The 16,756-nt window shown below is 47.0% G+C and overlaps 1 protein-coding gene across 3 annotated transcripts in view; it reads left to right on the top strand.

Moving 5' to 3' along the window:
- The window catches only part of TBC1D8 (TBC1 domain family member 8), a 113,030-nt gene that overhangs the window by 82,234 nt on the left and 14,040 nt on the right, over positions 1-16,756 (top strand). For all 3 annotated transcript variants that reach the window (XM_077915014.1, XM_077915011.1, XM_077915012.1), the window contains exons 8-16: positions 758-934; positions 2,340-2,490; positions 4,753-4,967; positions 5,942-6,059; positions 8,551-8,836; positions 9,595-9,724; positions 9,869-9,967; positions 10,659-10,727; positions 16,439-16,679. In XM_077915014.1, the coding sequence (XP_077771140.1) occupies positions 758-934; positions 2,340-2,490; positions 4,753-4,967; positions 5,942-6,059; positions 8,551-8,836; positions 9,595-9,724; positions 9,869-9,967; positions 10,659-10,727; positions 16,439-16,679 (1,486 nt within the window). The remainder of the gene's footprint in view (positions 1-757; positions 935-2,339; positions 2,491-4,752; positions 4,968-5,941; positions 6,060-8,550; positions 8,837-9,594; positions 9,725-9,868; positions 9,968-10,658; positions 10,728-16,438; positions 16,680-16,756) is intronic.

Genomic DNA, 16,756 nt, shown 5'->3' on the forward strand with positions numbered 1-16,756 from the left:
AGAGCACCCCTCTATATGTTAGAGAGGTTGGTGGGGTACACACACATGTCAGAAGGATTGACAGGGCACCCCTCCCAGGCTAGAGGGTTTGATGGGGGTGTCAATCTGCTGGGGTCACTGCCCCCCCCCCCCCGATGTTGGAGGGGGTGTTATTTGGGGGCAGATGGAACTTGTTAAAAGAGAAGTTACATTGTCCTTAAGGTTGGACAGCTGGAAAACATGGAAAACAGACCTGGATCTGCTGGGGCCTCCTCTCCTGCTGTCTCACACCCATCCCTCTCTCTCTTCACCTCTTTTTACCCATGCAGTGACAGGGAGGAAAGGGGATAGTCTCTCAGTACCTGAGAGCTGTTTTCTGAATGGTTATCCCTAGTTCTGGAAGCATACAAGAAACGGTGCTTGCCTGGCCCCCTCTTAGACTCATGCTCTGTGTGCTGTGAAAGCAGTGTGGGTCATAGTCTTTGCTGAGGATCATATCTGTTGGGGCTAATGTTAGTCTGTTTCCCTTGAGTCATAGATAGGCATGTTTAAGTATGTGACCTGAGGGGTGCCTGGGTGGCTCAGTCAGTTAAATGCTGGACTCCTGATTTCAGCTTAGGTCATGATTTCAGGGTTTTGGGATTGAGCCCCTTGTCGAGCTCCATGTCAGAAGGGGAAGTATGTTATCTTCATGCCTCCAAAGGCAAAACAAAGACTCTTCCACAAGTAATGACTTTCTTCTAGCTCCCTCCCTTTTTTTCTTTTAATCCTTCTGCAGGCTTCACCTGTGTTTCATTCAACAAGCCTGTGCAGTGACCACAAGTTTGGGGATCTCGAAATGGTGTCCTCTGAAAATAGTGAGGAAAGTGAAAAAGAGAAGAACCCGCAGCTCCACCCGGAGGCCCTGATACCTGTCCTCCAGCAGTCGGGCAGCCAGAGTCCTGACTCGAGAATGGTAGGTGGCATGGCTCTGTTTTCATGGGCCCCCTGGCAGGGCTGGCCCAGGTGGAGGTTCCCAGGTGTGCAACCTGCTGCGGGCTGCACACTGGCTAGTGCCAACCCGGCAGACCTCGGAAGAGCAGGTGTGGTGCCGGATGCTGGGCAGCCCCAGTGCCTGGTGCCCCCTCCCTCCTCCTCATTGGCAGCAGTGGAAGGAATCAGCGGACGCCAATTGTCTGGGCACATATGGGTATGTGGAAGATGTGGTTGCATGACCAAGGACATGGCTTTCCTACCTGCCCCAAGTGGCTCTGTGACACAGCTCTTGGCCATGTGACCTGGAGAGCCATCAGTGCTGTCCTTTGTGGGTTCTTGTGGTGTTTCTCTTCTTACCCAGGGGTGTCTGTAGAGGCTTCTTTTACAGTATTGCCTGTTTCTCTCCTGGAACAAAAGGTCTCCTGTGCTGTAGTTTTACTGGACTAAAGATATTTCTGTTACATCTGCTTACCCTCGTCCTCTTTGTAGGGAGACTCTGAGGGAACGGTCATGTATAGTAGGCTAGAAATCGTACTCTGAAAAGACAGGCTGGAGGGAGGCTGAATTGGGGTCATGCGTGCCAGGGGTGTCCTTGGGCATAACTATCCCAAGCTGTGTCTTGTGGCCTAATGGCTGCTGTATAATTAATTGATTGTTAGCTTTATTCATTCAAGACAGAACCTTCTGATAGGATTTACACAGAGAAGCTCAATGAACTCTTGACTAAACCTGTGAGAATATGAATATATGTGTAAGCTTCTCGCATTACTGGAGAATGCAGATAATGAAAAGTGTATTAAACATCTTGCTCAAAAGGTACTATGAACTCCAATCATCTAGGGATACTTTTAAAGGATTTTTAATTACCTAGAGAAATGGTATCTGTCATTTCTGATAACAAGAACTGCGATTTTTTTTTTTCCCCAGGTTTCAGTTTTCCCTCTGGCTATCCTGGAGCTCAGGGCAAATCATGATCCCCCACCCTTGCCCTTGCCCTTGTTTGCCCTCTGAGCTCACCTGTGTTGCAACAGGTGCCTTGGCGTCCATATCCTGAGGAGCTTTTCCTAACCTCCCCCACTCCCACCCCATCCTCCTCTCTGCTCTGGGCTTGAGTATTCGGACAAATACACTCTTACTATCACCCTACCAAGGAAATGGCTTTATATTTGTGTAGATGGTCCTGCTGGGCTCTGAACTCTAGAAGGGCTGGCGCTCTGTTATTCATCTTTACATCCTCTGTGCCTGGAAGTATTTTCAAAATATTTGCTGAACTGGGTGCCTGTCACTGTTGGTTCCTCTGCCCGCAGAGGCAGCGTCCCTCTGCTGTGGATTGCAGACGGGCTATAGTGGAGGCGCCGGTACATTAATGAGATTTCCATTTCCAGTCCAGGGAACAGATAAAAATAAGCCTGTGGAACGACCACTTTGTGGAATATGGCAGGACTGTGTGTATGTTCCGCACAGAGAAGATCCGGAAGCTTGTAGCAATGGGCATTCCTGAATCTTTACGTGGCAAACTCTGGCTGCTTTTCTCAGGTAAGCATTTCTGGTATTTTTAGGCCACATGTCATTTCTGGAGCAGACACAGGAACAGGGGCCCAGATCTGAACAACGTGTACGTGCAGACAAGTCCTCTGTCTTTGGGTTCTTCTTGCAATGTTCCCAGCCGAGAACTTGAGCTGAACCCTCACCATGTTAGCCAGGGGACCAGGGTCCAGGTGCCTGAGGCCTCTGGGCTGCGGTGTCCTCAGTCAGTGTGCCCTGGCCAATGTGATCGCCTCTCCTTTAGAAACCACTTGGAGTCTGTACGTAGTCTTGAGAACCCTGTAAAGAACCTCCTAGGAGTGAAGTGTCTTCCTAGGATATACACTCTGAACTAGACTAAACAAACACCTCTGCATATTGTTCACTCACAGTGGCATTGAAATAAATCCCTCAGTATACTTTCTATCCATCAGTCCTCTCTGGAAGATGCTCAGCGTCCCGGGAGGCACAATTGCAGAGATTTCTGTCCTTTCTCCTCCTCTGCCACCTGATCCAGTCAGTGATGACTTTGTCTGGCCTCAGGCCCTGGGACTGTCCCTCTGCTGTGCTGCTGCTCTTTGGTGATGTCTGGGAGTCCCTCATCAGGGCACTGGAGGGTGGGCAGAGACAGGGACCGACATCTCTAGAGCCGTGCCGAGCAACGGCTCCGCAGTGAGGGTGGACGTTTCATCTGGCTAGTTGAAGAGGTGGAGCCTCGAGGGCAGGAGGGGAAGGGCCCTGTCGTCCAGTGGTGTGACCTTGCTGATCCCGTCAGGGTGCCGCTGGAGGCATGGCAAGGAGGTCTGCTTTCCCCCGGTGTCCCTGCTTTGCTCAGGTCAACACGAGTGCCCTGGAGGCCTAGCCTGGGTGCCTGTCTTCTCCCTGCACACTTCTTATGTTCCTCCTTCACGTCTGCTTATGCTGGAACTTCACCCCAGTCATCTCTTCCCTCTTCCAGCCAGCCCATCTCCTCCCTGGCCCAGGGAGCCCAGATGAATGTTTCCTGCTTTCCCACCTCCTTGCTGGTGTGTACTTGGTTGGGATTCACTGGTGGGCCTACCACCGCTCACCTGTTTCATATGCTGTGTCCCCCTGCCTCTTGGCTTGTTTCTTCAGCAAGATGGGCCTTTTTAAAATTAAAACGTCTTCTGGATTTTTTGTTTTTAATGAGAACAATTTCTTCTCACAATTGAAAATAGGAACAAGAGAAGAAAGTAACATGACCTGCCTTACACACCTAACAAGTGACACTTGGTAATGGCACTGGTTTGTAGTCGGCCTCTCTAATGAACACACACACACACACACACACACACACACTGTATTAAGAAAAAAAAAGGTAGTTCATAAAGGGCTATCTTTCAAGTGATAGTGTTGACAGAAAAGATTGCTGTGCGTGGTGAGTGACAGCTGTTACTATTAAGCGGTGCATACGGGGGTGGGAGTGGGGATGCCAGGGTGATTGTTGATGGGACATGACGGAGTCACAGCAGCTGATGGTTGAGTTGAGGGCAGTACCCTAAACCCAATCTGCAATTTAAAAGCCTTCACTAGCGATTAAAGGCAGAGCTGGCCCTTTCTGCTTGCCCTGTTTGCCTGGGACATCCCTGCGTGGGGCTGGCCTCAATCCTGGAGCCCCGCCTGCCACCAGCACCCCCGCAGGGACACCGGCTAGAACCACAGGGGCCCTGGTGCTGGCTGATGAGGGAAGGGGATCCTCTCGTGCTATTGACACCTCACTCCTGATGTCCCCTGCCTGTCAGGGGCCTGGGTAGGCTGTGCTTGGTCCACCTGCATATCCGGATCCGGCCTCAGAGTTTCCTGTTGGCAGCTTGTTGGCTTCTTGGTGCTTGTTGGCTTCTCGATACTTAGTTACTATACATAGGTGTACCTTCTGCTCTGTTTTGCATATATACGTTCATTAATTTCCTGTTGAAGTGATATATGAAAATTATGTGTACATGTATACACACATCGCCACTCTTCCTGTTACTAGCAAATGCAGCTTACTGAAAGCATATTAATACAACAATTTGTGGTATGAGCTGTTTCTCTCACTCTATAAGGTTATTCTTAGAAAAGCCATGTTTTTTCTTTTTTCTTTTTCTTTTTGGTGGAAATGAAGTCCTTTTGGTTGTGTGTGGTCCCAAAATATTTTATGTCCCTCAAGTAACAAGACCCCATTGAGGGCTTCCGGCAGGAAAAGTGCCTTTCCCATGTTGACTCTCTCCTGCTGATCCGCCCCCTTAAAAAATTACTTTTAAATCATCTTAGATGCCGTCACCGATCTCGCCTCGCATCCCGGTTACTATGGTAATCTGGTGGAGGAGTCCATGGGAAAATGTTGCCTGGTGACCGAGGAGATAGAACGGGATCTGCACCGTTCCTTACCGGAGCACCCCGCTTTCCAAAATGAAACAGGAATTGCTGCTTTGAGGAGAGTCCTGACGGCCTATGCCCACCGGAACCCCAAGATTGGGTACTGCCAGGTGAGGCTTGCAGTGAGGAGCAGAAATCTTTGAGTCCATGTGTCGTGTCGATCATGCAGGCTTCGGGTTCTGTCTGTTGTGCTTGGCCGTCTGGTACCGAGAACTGTTGTGTGAAGGCTCTGCGCTTTGTCTCTTCCCTTAAAGAATGTATTGAATAAGGCCAAAGGAGTCCTCTTCCTGTAGTCAAACAGGCCGATTACTTGAGATTAGAAACTTTGCTCAGTGCCCAAAAAGAGCAGTGCACGTGATGAGTCGCTGGTCCACGGCAGGATGGATTGTCTTCACTGTCCCACCACGTCTCCACTGTACGACAGCACTGGTAATGCTTCTGTGGAGCTTTATCTTTCTAGATCTCTGCAGACGTTACAGGGATTATTTAAAAAATATCAGTGCTATTTGGGGAGGAAAAAAAGATGTTTGGGGCCAATCCCTTTCCTTCAGGAAGCACAAGTGGAGGGAAGACGTTGTCTGAGCAGTTGTTGAGTTTACTCGGGAAGTTTACTCAGGGATGTGATAAACACACGCAAAATAAAACCCGGTAAATTAAACACCCCTGCCCCCACCCCAGCACAAGACTGGGGTAGAGAAGTTTCTGATGCTCGAAAATAGAAGATCTTGAACTTTGTTTTCCTGTGAATAAGCAAAATCAATGTGTGAATGTTCTGTGTTTGTGTGTGTGTGTGTGTGTGTGTGTGTGAACATCCACACAGAGTAGTTGGATTTACCCGAGCCTGAGACATGCACCACAGCTAAGCCCAGCATTACTAGATGGGGACAGTGACGGAACGGTGGCTGGTCGCTCAGCCTGGGTGTCTCGTGGGGACCATGTTGATAAACATGTGTGGCTGGGCTCGACTGGGTCTCTCATCTACAGTCTTGACTTCGTGGACCACTTGGCTCATGTGGTTTTTAACGTCTGTGTGGTCTACGTGGTCTGATCACTAACCAGCCCCTCCTCTGTGATCCCTGTGCAGTCCATGAACATCCTGACGTCTGTTTTGCTGCTGTACGCCAAGGAGGAGGAGGCCTTCTGGTTGCTCGTCGCTGTGTGTGAGCGGATGCTCCCAGACTATTTCAACCACCGAGTCATTGGTAAACTGCCTTCTTCCTCCTCTTCTCCCGCTTCTGTGTTGGGGAACAGGAACAGAACCTGGGCAAAGACCTTTGTCATTAGTCCTTGTTAAGAAATCAACCCCCGTGCACTCTGCTGGTCTCTATAAACCCTGTGTGGCTCTTGAATTTGCAAAACTAACTGGTATGATTCCCTCTGCACTGTTCTGCCAAAATGGTGGAGCAAGGTCACCTGAAAAGAAAAATTTTAGTTTCAAGAAACAGGTTGGACGGTGAAAACCAGAGCAGTTTTTCACTGATACTGTGGCCTAGAAAGGGAGGATGGTCTTGCCCTCAGTACCCAAGGGGCTCATGCAGACAGATGTCCCCTTTCCCTCAAGAGCAGTGCCGGCGACCCTTAAGGCTGGACCTGAAGGGCAGACCTGAGAACCCTCACTTCCCCCTGCACATGTTGATAAGTGAGAAGGCACATGTGTGGCTCTCGGGCTCTGGGCACACCTGTGACCCCACAGCACTCAGGTACCACCTGGTGCCCTGTTCTGTTTGTGGCTGATTTGAATTTGCCTTATCCCTGGGGCTGAGCACCTCCTAGTGGACAAAATGACAGAAAGATTGCTTGGCAGAAAGACTCCTTCCAGGAAGACAGAAAGACTCCTTCCTGGAGATGGCCTAAAATTAGCAGTGGGAACAGAAACAAAAGAACCAATTTGAGACGGAATTTGACAAAGGACTGGAGGTAGGGCAAGGTAGGAAGATAGGAAGAACACCCTTCTGAAGACTGGGTTCCAAAGAGCTGAGGGAGTGTGATGACCACTGGGAGTAAGGGGGGGTGGCTGGGAAGGATGCGGTCACTTGGTGCCTTTGGTGGCCTTTCGGTGGCCTTTCGGTGGCCTTTTGGTATGCTTGAGACTGTCTTCCCTGGTTCCCTCCATGTGCCTGAGTGATGAGCCTGCTTCCCTTTCAGCTTTATGCTGTGGGAGGCAGTTTAACCTTGCCCACCGTAGTAGCACGGAATCATCGGAGCCTCAGGCTCATGATGCAGGTTGCCAAGGCCACCATCAATTGGGACACCTCACAGTCCCCTGTGACCGGCAGAATGTCCATGGTACCATGTCCACCTGTGTGACCACCACCCCAACACGGGGTGGAGCACTGCCATGACCCCCAGAGATCCCTTCTGCCCCCTTCCCTGCCACAGGCAACCCCCTGTACTGATTTCTATCAGCACAGGGTAGCGTGGCCCGTTCTTGAGCTTGGTATCCATGTAATCATCGAGATCATACTCTTGTGTCTGGCTTCCTGCGCCCCACATGAGGTTGCTGGTGTGTCAGTTCTTGGCTCCTTCTCGCCGAGCAGCACTTCACCGAACCCTCATACTACGATGTGTTTATCCAACCACCTGTTGTTGGTAGAGGTTGCGTTGTTGCCAGTGTCTTATTATAAGTGAAGTTGCAGAACACATTCCTGTGTAAGTCTCTCTGAATAAAGATTATCTGTTTTCTTGAGTTACCCAGGAGTAGAATCACTAGGTCATAGGAGAGATGGATTTGACTTTATAAGAAACTATCAGTTTTTCAAAGCAGGCATAGTGCAGGCACAGATCTCATGCCAGCGATGTAGGAGATCTAGCTGCTGCACGTCTCTGTTTGCCTTCAGAATGGTCTTTTTAATTTTTGCCATTCTGGTGGGTAGGGAGGGATCTATCATGGTGATTTTAACTGGCATTTATTTGATTAGTGATATTGATTATATGTTTCTGTGCTTCTTGGCCCCTTTGTTTATTGTCTCTTTTGATATGGCTGTTCACATCTTTTGCCTATTTGAAGAAAAAATTGGTTACTGACCACTAAGTTGCATGGGCTGTTATTTTGAATACAAGACCTTTGTATTTTCTGAGTGTGAAGTTTGCATTATTATTTTATTAATGTTTTTTGGTGAATACCAGTCTTTGATTTTCATGAAGTCCAATTTATAATTTTTGCTGTGGCTAGTGCTTTTTGTGTCCTAAGAAATTTTGTCTTCTGTATTTTTCTGTAGAAGCTTTGTAGTATTAGCTTTTATATTTAGGCCTATGACACACTTCAAATGCATTTCCTTATATGATGTGAAGTAGGACTTGAGGTTTCCCCTGCCCCCACTCAGGTGTTCATTTGAGCATTTTTTTTTTAAGATTTTATTTATTTATTCGTGAGAGAGACACAGAGAGAGGCAGAGACATAGGCGGAGGGAGAAGCTGTGGGGGAGCCCGATGTGGAACTCCATCCCGCACGTCCCAAGCTGAAGGCAGATGTTCAACCACTGAACTACCCAGGTGCCCCGACTAAGAATTAATTTTTGAAAATAGTATCCTTTCCCCCCTGAATTACTCTAGTCAGTGTCAAACATAAGTTTAGTGCGAGTCCTCTTCTGAACTCCTTGTTCATTGTTCTATTCACCTCAGTTTCAGTTTCAGGCTAACTTTAGAAAGCTTGAATCCCTCCCCAACCAAGTCTCCGTGGCCTGTATTTTCCAGGGGCCCAGGTGGACCAGTCGGTCTTTGAGGAGCTCATCAAGGAGCACCTCCCCGAGCTGGCGGAGCACATGAACGACCTCTCAGCCCTCGCGTCCATCTCTCTCTCCTGGTTCCTGACTCTGTTCCTCAGCATTATGCCTCTGGAGAGCGCGGTGAGCGTTGTGGATTGCTTCTTCTACGATGGAATCAAAGCCATTTTCCAGCTAGGGCTGGCCGTGCTGGAAGCCAACGCCCAGGGCCTGTGCAGCAGCAAGGACGATGGCCAGGCCCTCATGGTCCTCAGCAGGTGGGCTCATGAAAGGGGGAGGTGAGGAGGGCCATCGTGGGCTTTGCAAAATAGACAACAGGTAGACGCAGCAGCAGGTGCCCAGCAGGCCTGTCACTGTGCAGTTTTCCCTTTCACTGGGCCACTTGTCATGTCGTGGTCCCCCCAGAGCCAGCCAGGCAGGTGGCGGTGTTGCCTGCGTGTGTGGTGAAGAGCGCCATGTTCCCGGCTCCTCCCCAGCAAGTGAGAGAGGATACAGGGGGAGAGCAGTTTGTCTGTGCTTTTCTGTGAGGAGATACACACTCATGGTGGCCTTGAGTGGGGCGGGCAGGCACTGGGAAATGGTGGTCTCAGGTGGCCAGCTGGAGGTTTCAGATACTTACTGTGTAGGGACTGGTGTGTTGCCGTCACAGAAAAGCCCCATGAGGCCTCAGCTCTTGGAGTTGAGGGCAAGTTGAAAGACAGATGGAAGTTTCCCTTCTGGAATATGGTGGAAGCTTACCATGGCACATATGCACAGAACTTTACTTCAGCAGAGAGTCCCAGATCCCTGCAGAGCTACCCATGGACCCCAGATCAACAAGTCTGGCTTTAGGGATGTCTCCTTTTCTCTAAAGGACCACAGTGGTTGCCATCTTGACCTCCTCCCAGTGTTTAGAGACAAATGAGCTGTGTCTGAAAGTGCTCTGATGTGTCCCATGGCCCCTGTGAAGGTAGTGGGTGTGGTGGGTGCTCAGGTGAGGGGAAACCAGTACTTCAGTGGTGGGTTGTATGCTCAGGTTTCTAGATCACATTAAGAATGAAGACAGCCCCGGACCCCCAGTCGGCAGCCATCATGCCTTCTTCTCTGATGACCAGGAGCCCTACCCTGTGACTGACATTGCCGACCTGATCCGGGACTCCTATGAGGTAACTGGGCCCGGCCCCATCCCCCCCTCAACCTCTTGGAAACTTGTTCACAGATGGATTTTGAGGGAGGTTCCCTCCTGCTACTTCTTTCCTCTGTATGCAAAAAGGGATTCTGTGCCCGAGTGACTCCTTGTTTCTCTGCAGAAGTTTGGAGACCAGTCTGTGGAACAGATTGAGCACCTGCGCTGTAAGCACAGGATCAGGGTTCTCCAGGGCCACGAAGACACCACAAAGCAGAACGTGGTGAGTCGTGGCTTGTCAGAATGGCAGTCCGGTACTAACCTGGGCTCTGTTCCTGTTGGTCTTGTAAGAATGTCAACTTTTAGGGTGTCTGGTTAGTTCCGTGAGAAGAGCATGTGACTCCTGATCCTGATCCTTCGGGTCCTAAGTTTGAGCCCCACATTGGGTATAAAGATTACTAAAAATAAATAAATTTTTAAAAAAATAAAGAATGCCTACCCTCGTCCTGCATTGAATTAGGGAGACCTGGTGTAGAAACAGGGGTTTTAGAGTCAGACAGATTGTGAACAATGTAGCCACTGTGAGCCTCAGTTTCCCCAGTTGTAAAATGAGGATGCTAATACCCAGCATGTGGGATTACGTGAGGGTATGATACAGAAAACGCATAGCACAGAAGGCCTGCAGTAATAGTGGTTGTTCAGGAGGAACTTCCTGCCAAGCTGCGTCTTGGCTAGAGTTTGACTTCCATCAGGGCTTACACGTCTGTCCTGAGGTGATCTGTGGATTGGAATGGCTGAGGGTCTTGAGAAAGTATCCCTAATGTGGTGGTGGCGTCAGAAAGGAACAGACTGCTCTGGTAGACAGGACTCCGCGCTTGGTGTCCCCGACGAGCAGGAACAGCTCCCCCGTGCCCTCTGATCCTCCCTGGTGCAGGCGGAGAATTCACTCCACTGCTGTTCGTTTTTTCCTCAAGCTCCGCGTTGTTATTCCGGAAGTCTCCATCCTTCCTGAAGACCTGGAGGAACTCTATGACCTGTTCAAGGTAGGAAACTCTGGGAAGAGGAGGGAGTGACAGGCCTGAGCCCGTGTGGTCAGCCTGCTGGGCGGGAGAAGGCTGGATGGGTCAGCCTCGCACCTGTTGGGTGGCGGCAGCGGTGGGAGCTCACACACCAGAGCTGTGCTCTGCTGAGGGCCCTCGGTGCTGCCAACCCGATCTTCAGGGCTCTGCACAGAGCTCCCAGGCCCTCGCAGGTGCAACACCAACCATTACCGATGTTCCCACCTCCTCTACTTGGTGATGGATGACTCGTCATCCCACTCATAATACATGTAGACGTGTTTTTTTTTTTTTTTTTTAGACGTGTTTTTATATTTGGCTGGTACATGTGCTATTTTATCTTCTGTTTTCCCTCAACGTTCTTATCAATACTTTTCCATGCTGCCACGTGGTCTGACTCATTTTAAAATAACCTTATAAGCTATCATATTGGTAATACTAAATATACTAACCCATATTTCTCATATTTGGATATTTAGGTGGATTCCCAGGTCTTGCTACTTACATTACCCAGCAAAGAAAATTCTCAAGTGCCCTGCTAGGACTATCCTTGCTTGAAACATGAAAATGGGGAAGGGAGGCAGGCACACTGACCCACTCCTGATACCCTGGCAGTGAAGAGGGGAAGGAACAGTTGCAGAAAGCAAGTCCAGAGTCTGGCTTCTAGAGCTCTTCCTGGTGAGGACTCTGAGCCGCTGTCCCTTCTGAACTCAGACTGCCAAACTGTGGGAACTAGTAATAAACAGCACTTCCAGGACTTCTAAGCAGAGCACCAGAGGTTGTCTGACCCTGGCGTGCATCTGTCGTGGCACATTTCCCCCTGAAGTCACTGAAATGGCCATTGGCTTTAGTAGAGTCCTGGCACCCCTCGTGCCCAATAAGCAGGATGTATGTTGAGGACTGATTAGTCCTGTGTCTTCTGAAACACCTCTTGGCTTTGGTAGTTTCCTCTGTTGCACGAAGAGAAAATAAGAAGTCAAAGGTTACTGGTGTCGCAAACCCCCACCACTCTTTGACTTTCAAGGAGGAAAAATGGGGAGTATTACAAACATAAAGACAAGTAGACAGATGTGTTCAGCATGAAAAGTGTTTCATTTATTTAGGGCTTACTGTTCTCAGTTTGAGAGAATAAGTCACAAATCTGAATTTATAGAATTTAAAAGATTGCTTTAAACTAATAAAAATAAAATTCATTAAGTACTAACCATGTTCATCTTTAATACAAAGAGTATTTAAGGAAGATAGAGCTAACTATTTTCCTATTTCCGTCTTTCCTAGGAATGATACGGTTCCTAGGAACAGTATCATCATACTTAATAAAATTTTATTTGTAGTTAGCTTTATAACTCTCTTATTTATGTAGGACTAACTATAAATAGAAGCTTAAAAACTATAAATACAATTATCATTTTAAAGATACACTTCCAAAGGAAATTCCAGTAAAACAGCATCACAATCATGGTGTCTGATTCCATTATACAACCCGAAGAGCCCGCTGTATGTACTCACTCTGGTACTTTCCTTCCAGGCCCAGAGTCCACACCTGCCCTATGTGAGAGGCCTGTCAGACTCTCCCTTCTCTCCATCCTCTTGGTCTGCTCTGAATTTCCTTTGCTTTCATAGTCTGACTCCATGCATTGTAATACTTGCCTCAGGATTGTGGGGTACAATGAACGCTCTCTAGTTGGGTTTACACACACTCCTCGTCTTTTTTTTTTTTTAATATTTTATTTATTTGAGAGAGATGGAACAAGTGTGAGTAGGGGGGAGGAACAGAACAGAACGGGAGAGGGAAAGAATCTCAGGCAGGTTCCATGCTGAGTGTGGGGCTTGATCTCACAACCCTGAGATCATGACCTGAGCCAAAACCAGGAGTTGGATGTTTGAACCACTGAACCACCTACACACCCTCACTTCTGTTTTTTTCAATCAGGATTTCATTTTTTTTTTAAGATTTTATTTATTTATTCATGAGAGAGAGAGAGAGAGAGAGAGAGAGAGAGGCAGAGACACATGCAGAAGAGCCTGATACGGAACTTGATCCCGGGACTCCAGGATCACACCCTGGGCTGAAGGCGGCGCTAAACCGCTGAACCACCTGGGCTGCCCACCCCCCTCTTTTTTTTTTCCAGGGAAAGGGTCACAGAGATACCCTGCCATTGTTTTATAAATATTAGTAAGGATTCTGTTCCTTAACTTCACTGCAATGAACAGGTATGATCACTCTGTGTTAACAGGAACTAGCTCTGTCTTCGTTACATAGTCTTTCCTATTCAGGATGAAAAATGTGGTTGGTCTTTAATAAAATCTATTTTTTTGGTAATTTATAGTAATTTTTTAATGCTTGAATGCAATTTTTTCCTTTCGGCTTTTCTGGTATAACTGACGTACAGCACTGTGAAGGTTTAAAGCCTACAACGTGACTTACATTTATTGTCATGATTAGTACAGTAAGTTTAATTAGCATCCATCTCCTATAGCTACAAAGAAAATTTTTTTTTTCCTCGCGATGAGAATTTCAGTCCACTCTCTTAGCAGCTCTCAAATACATCACATAGCGGGGATGCTGGGGTGGCTCAGCGGTTGAGCATCGACCTTCGGCCCAGGGCATGATCCTGGAGTCCCGGATCGAGTCCCACATTGGGCTCCCTGCATGGAGCCTGCTTCTCCCTCTGCCTGTGTCTCTGCCTCTCTCTCTGTGTGTCTCTCATGAGTAAATAAATAAAATCTAAAAAAAAAAAATACATCACATAATGGTTAACTAGCTATACTCGTCATGTTGTACATTACTGCCCCAGGGCTGATTATAACTGGAAGTTTGTACCTTCTGGCCACCTTATCCAGTTTCCCCATCCTTGCCCCAGCCTTTGGGAGCCACAAGGCTGATCTCTTTTGGGGTTTTGTTTTGTTTTTAGATTCCACATATAAATGAGATCATATAGTTTTTGTCCTTTTTTTTTTTTTTTTTTTTTAAGATTTATTTATCTGAGAGGGGGAGAGAGAGACACAGAGAGAGTACAAGCAGGAGGAGGGGCAGAGGGAGAAGGGACTCCCCAGAGAGCGGGGAGCCTGATACAGGACTTGATCCCAGGACCTTGGGATCATGACCTGAGCCAAAGGCAGACGCTTAATTGACTGAGCCACCCAGGTGCCTCAGCATTTGTCTTTTTTCTTGTGTGACTTTTCATGGAGCAATAGTGCCCTCCTGGTCCATCCGTGTTGTCAAGCAATCTTTCAAATTACATAAATTTGGATTTGTGACGTCTGTCTCCTGTTCTCTCAAATAGAAAACAGCATCATTCATCTTAGTAAGGTGTGAACAGTAATAATACATACTCGGCATCATAGAATACTTCTGAAAATGCTGAAGATCTACAAGTTACTTATGTCTTCCATAAATGTGCTATTATTAATGATCAGTTAAATTCATTCACTTTTGGCAAATTATCAGGCCCTAGAGAGCATTTAGTCTCTTTAATGATATTTTACTTGCTTCTATGTTCTCATTAAGGCTTTTATTTTCAAATTTTAATTAAGAATCACAAAATATACCTATGCTTACCATTTAAAAAAGACTTAAGATTTCATTTATTCATGAAAGACACAGAGAGAGGCAGAGACATAGGCAGAGGGAGAAGCAGGCTTCCTGCAGGGAGCCCGATGCAGGACTCAGTCCCAGGACCTGAGCCAAAGGCAGACACTCATCCACTGGGCCACCTGGGTGCCCCAAAAGAAGAAACTTAAGCAAACAATGAAAGGCTCTCATCCTCTCTGCACCCACAATCTTACCCTTGTACTGGTAATTTGTATTAACAAATTGGTGACTATCTTTCCTGATTTTTTCCTTTTATACTGTCTCTCTTAGACACACACTCCCCACCCCCTCCCATAACAGAGGAAAAAACAGCTGTACAGGGGATCCTTGTGTGGCTCAGCAGTTTAGCGCCTGCCTTTGGCCCAGGATGCGGTCCTAGAGTCCCAGGGTCGAGTCCCACATCGGGCTCCTGGCGTGGAGCCTGCCCTTTGCCTGTGTCTCTGCCTCTCTCTCTCTCTCTCTCTCTGTCTATCATGAATGAATGAATGAATGAATGAATAAATAAATAAATAAATAAATAAATCTTTAAAAAAAACCAAACAGCTGTACAGTTTCATTGTAGGGCTGAACTGTAATTTACTTAACCATTTACCTATTGAGACAGATTTGTGTTTCCAGTTTGCTGCTGCTTTATAAACTGTGCTGTGCCGAGGTGCCTTTACCTGGACACCCGTGCTGCAGTTTCTGTAGGATGGGTTCCTTAGGTATGCACAGACTACACTGTAGCCTATATTGCTAAAATGTGTTTGAGTTTCAAATTTCAGTTCCACTAATGAGTCTAAGAGTGCTAATTTCCTACACTCCACACCCACCCAGTACTTATGCATCTTTTACAATTTTGCTAGTCTTGTAGAAATGTGCATTTTATTTTAATCCAAATTTGTTTATCCATTAGCAGGGTGGAAGACTGTACAGCTAATTGTGTACTTCTTTGTATCACTTGCTTATATCCATGGTCTTTTTTTTTTTTTTGGTTTTTCCGTAGAATTTTGTGTAAACTGGTTGTATCAGTCTTTGGCTTATTTATTATAAGTTTTCTTTGGATTCTGTGGGTCTTTAGCATCACAGGATGTGCAAAGATACAATGGAATTTCATAGTGCATCTTGGCTTTTTAGAAATGGAAATTCATTAGACCTTTATTTCACACTGAAAAGTTCTTGTGCTATTTTTCACAATTCTGCGAAGGCTCTTTGAAGAACCTGCCTGCCAACAAATAGGACAGTAAAATTATAAATGGCATTTTGGTTTTCCTCCAAGGATCTGTGCTTACATATTTCAGCATCCGGACTTGTTTCCGTGCCACCCATATGAGTGGAGGACACTGGAATTGTGTAGAAGCCTGCAGTCATTGGGAAACTATTTCAGTGAGTTGAGATGTCCCAAGAGATGATTTAGGGCATGTGTAAGAGATGTGTCCTACAGAGGCGAACCTTAGTGACAGGGCCAGTTTTGATTGCTCAAGTTGTCAGGGTATTCACGAGACTTGAAATCTCTGCCTCTCTTTCTCTTTTTTTACTTCCAGTTTTTTTTTAAATTGTTAATATATTCATGTGGTTCAGAATTCAAAACCTCTAAGAAAGTATTGCAGTAAAAAGACTTGGTCCTACCTGTGAGTTCCCACCTCTACTTTCCCTCCCCACAGGCAATCGGTGCTACTGGTTTCTTCTGTATTCTGTAGATCTGTCTAGCACTTTCCCATTTTCATATGGGATTTGATGAGAAAACAGAATAAAAGTTAAGTCTCCTAGAATTAAAGCTATGATAGCTGAACTGCACATTGAAAAATGCTTAAAATGGTAGGCTTTGTTAGGTACAGTTTGCTACAATAAAAAACTGTAGAAAAAGAGGTCAAAAGTATGTATTGGGCAAGAAGCACAAGATAACATGGGAAGTCTTTTACGTGTCTGGTTAGAGTAATGAGATTGTAAGTACTTTAATTTTTTTCATTTGTTCATGTTATAAATTGCTTATTCAAATACATATTGTACGAGGTCAAGTGAGTCGTCCTAAAAGGAGGCCAACATAACCTTGCTTGTAAGCGTGCAGCCCCCCACAGGTGCCAGCATCTTTCACAGATCCCTCCCTCCCTCTCCTTTTAAGAGAGAACACATGATGAGCTGTTACTGGGAGCAGCCCAGGCCCATGGTCCCACGCCATGACCCCAGCAGGCCCTACGCGGAGCAGTACCGCATAGACGCCCGGCAGTTTGCACACTTATTTCAGCTTGTCTCACCGTGGACATGTGGGGCCCACACAGAGATCCTGGCTGAAAGGACTTTCAGGCTCCTGGATGACAACATGGACCACCTGATTGAATTCAAATCATTTGTGAGCTGTCTCGGTATGACTCTGTGGGTCTCCTCTGCAGTGACTTTATTTGGGACGGGGAGTCTGTGAACATGAGACAGGTGGGCGGTG

Source organism: Canis aureus, chromosome 11 (genome assembly GCF_053574225.1).
Source record: "Canis aureus isolate CA01 chromosome 11, VMU_Caureus_v.1.0, whole genome shotgun sequence".
NCBI classification, from domain to species: domain Eukaryota; kingdom Metazoa; phylum Chordata; class Mammalia; order Carnivora; family Canidae; genus Canis; species Canis aureus.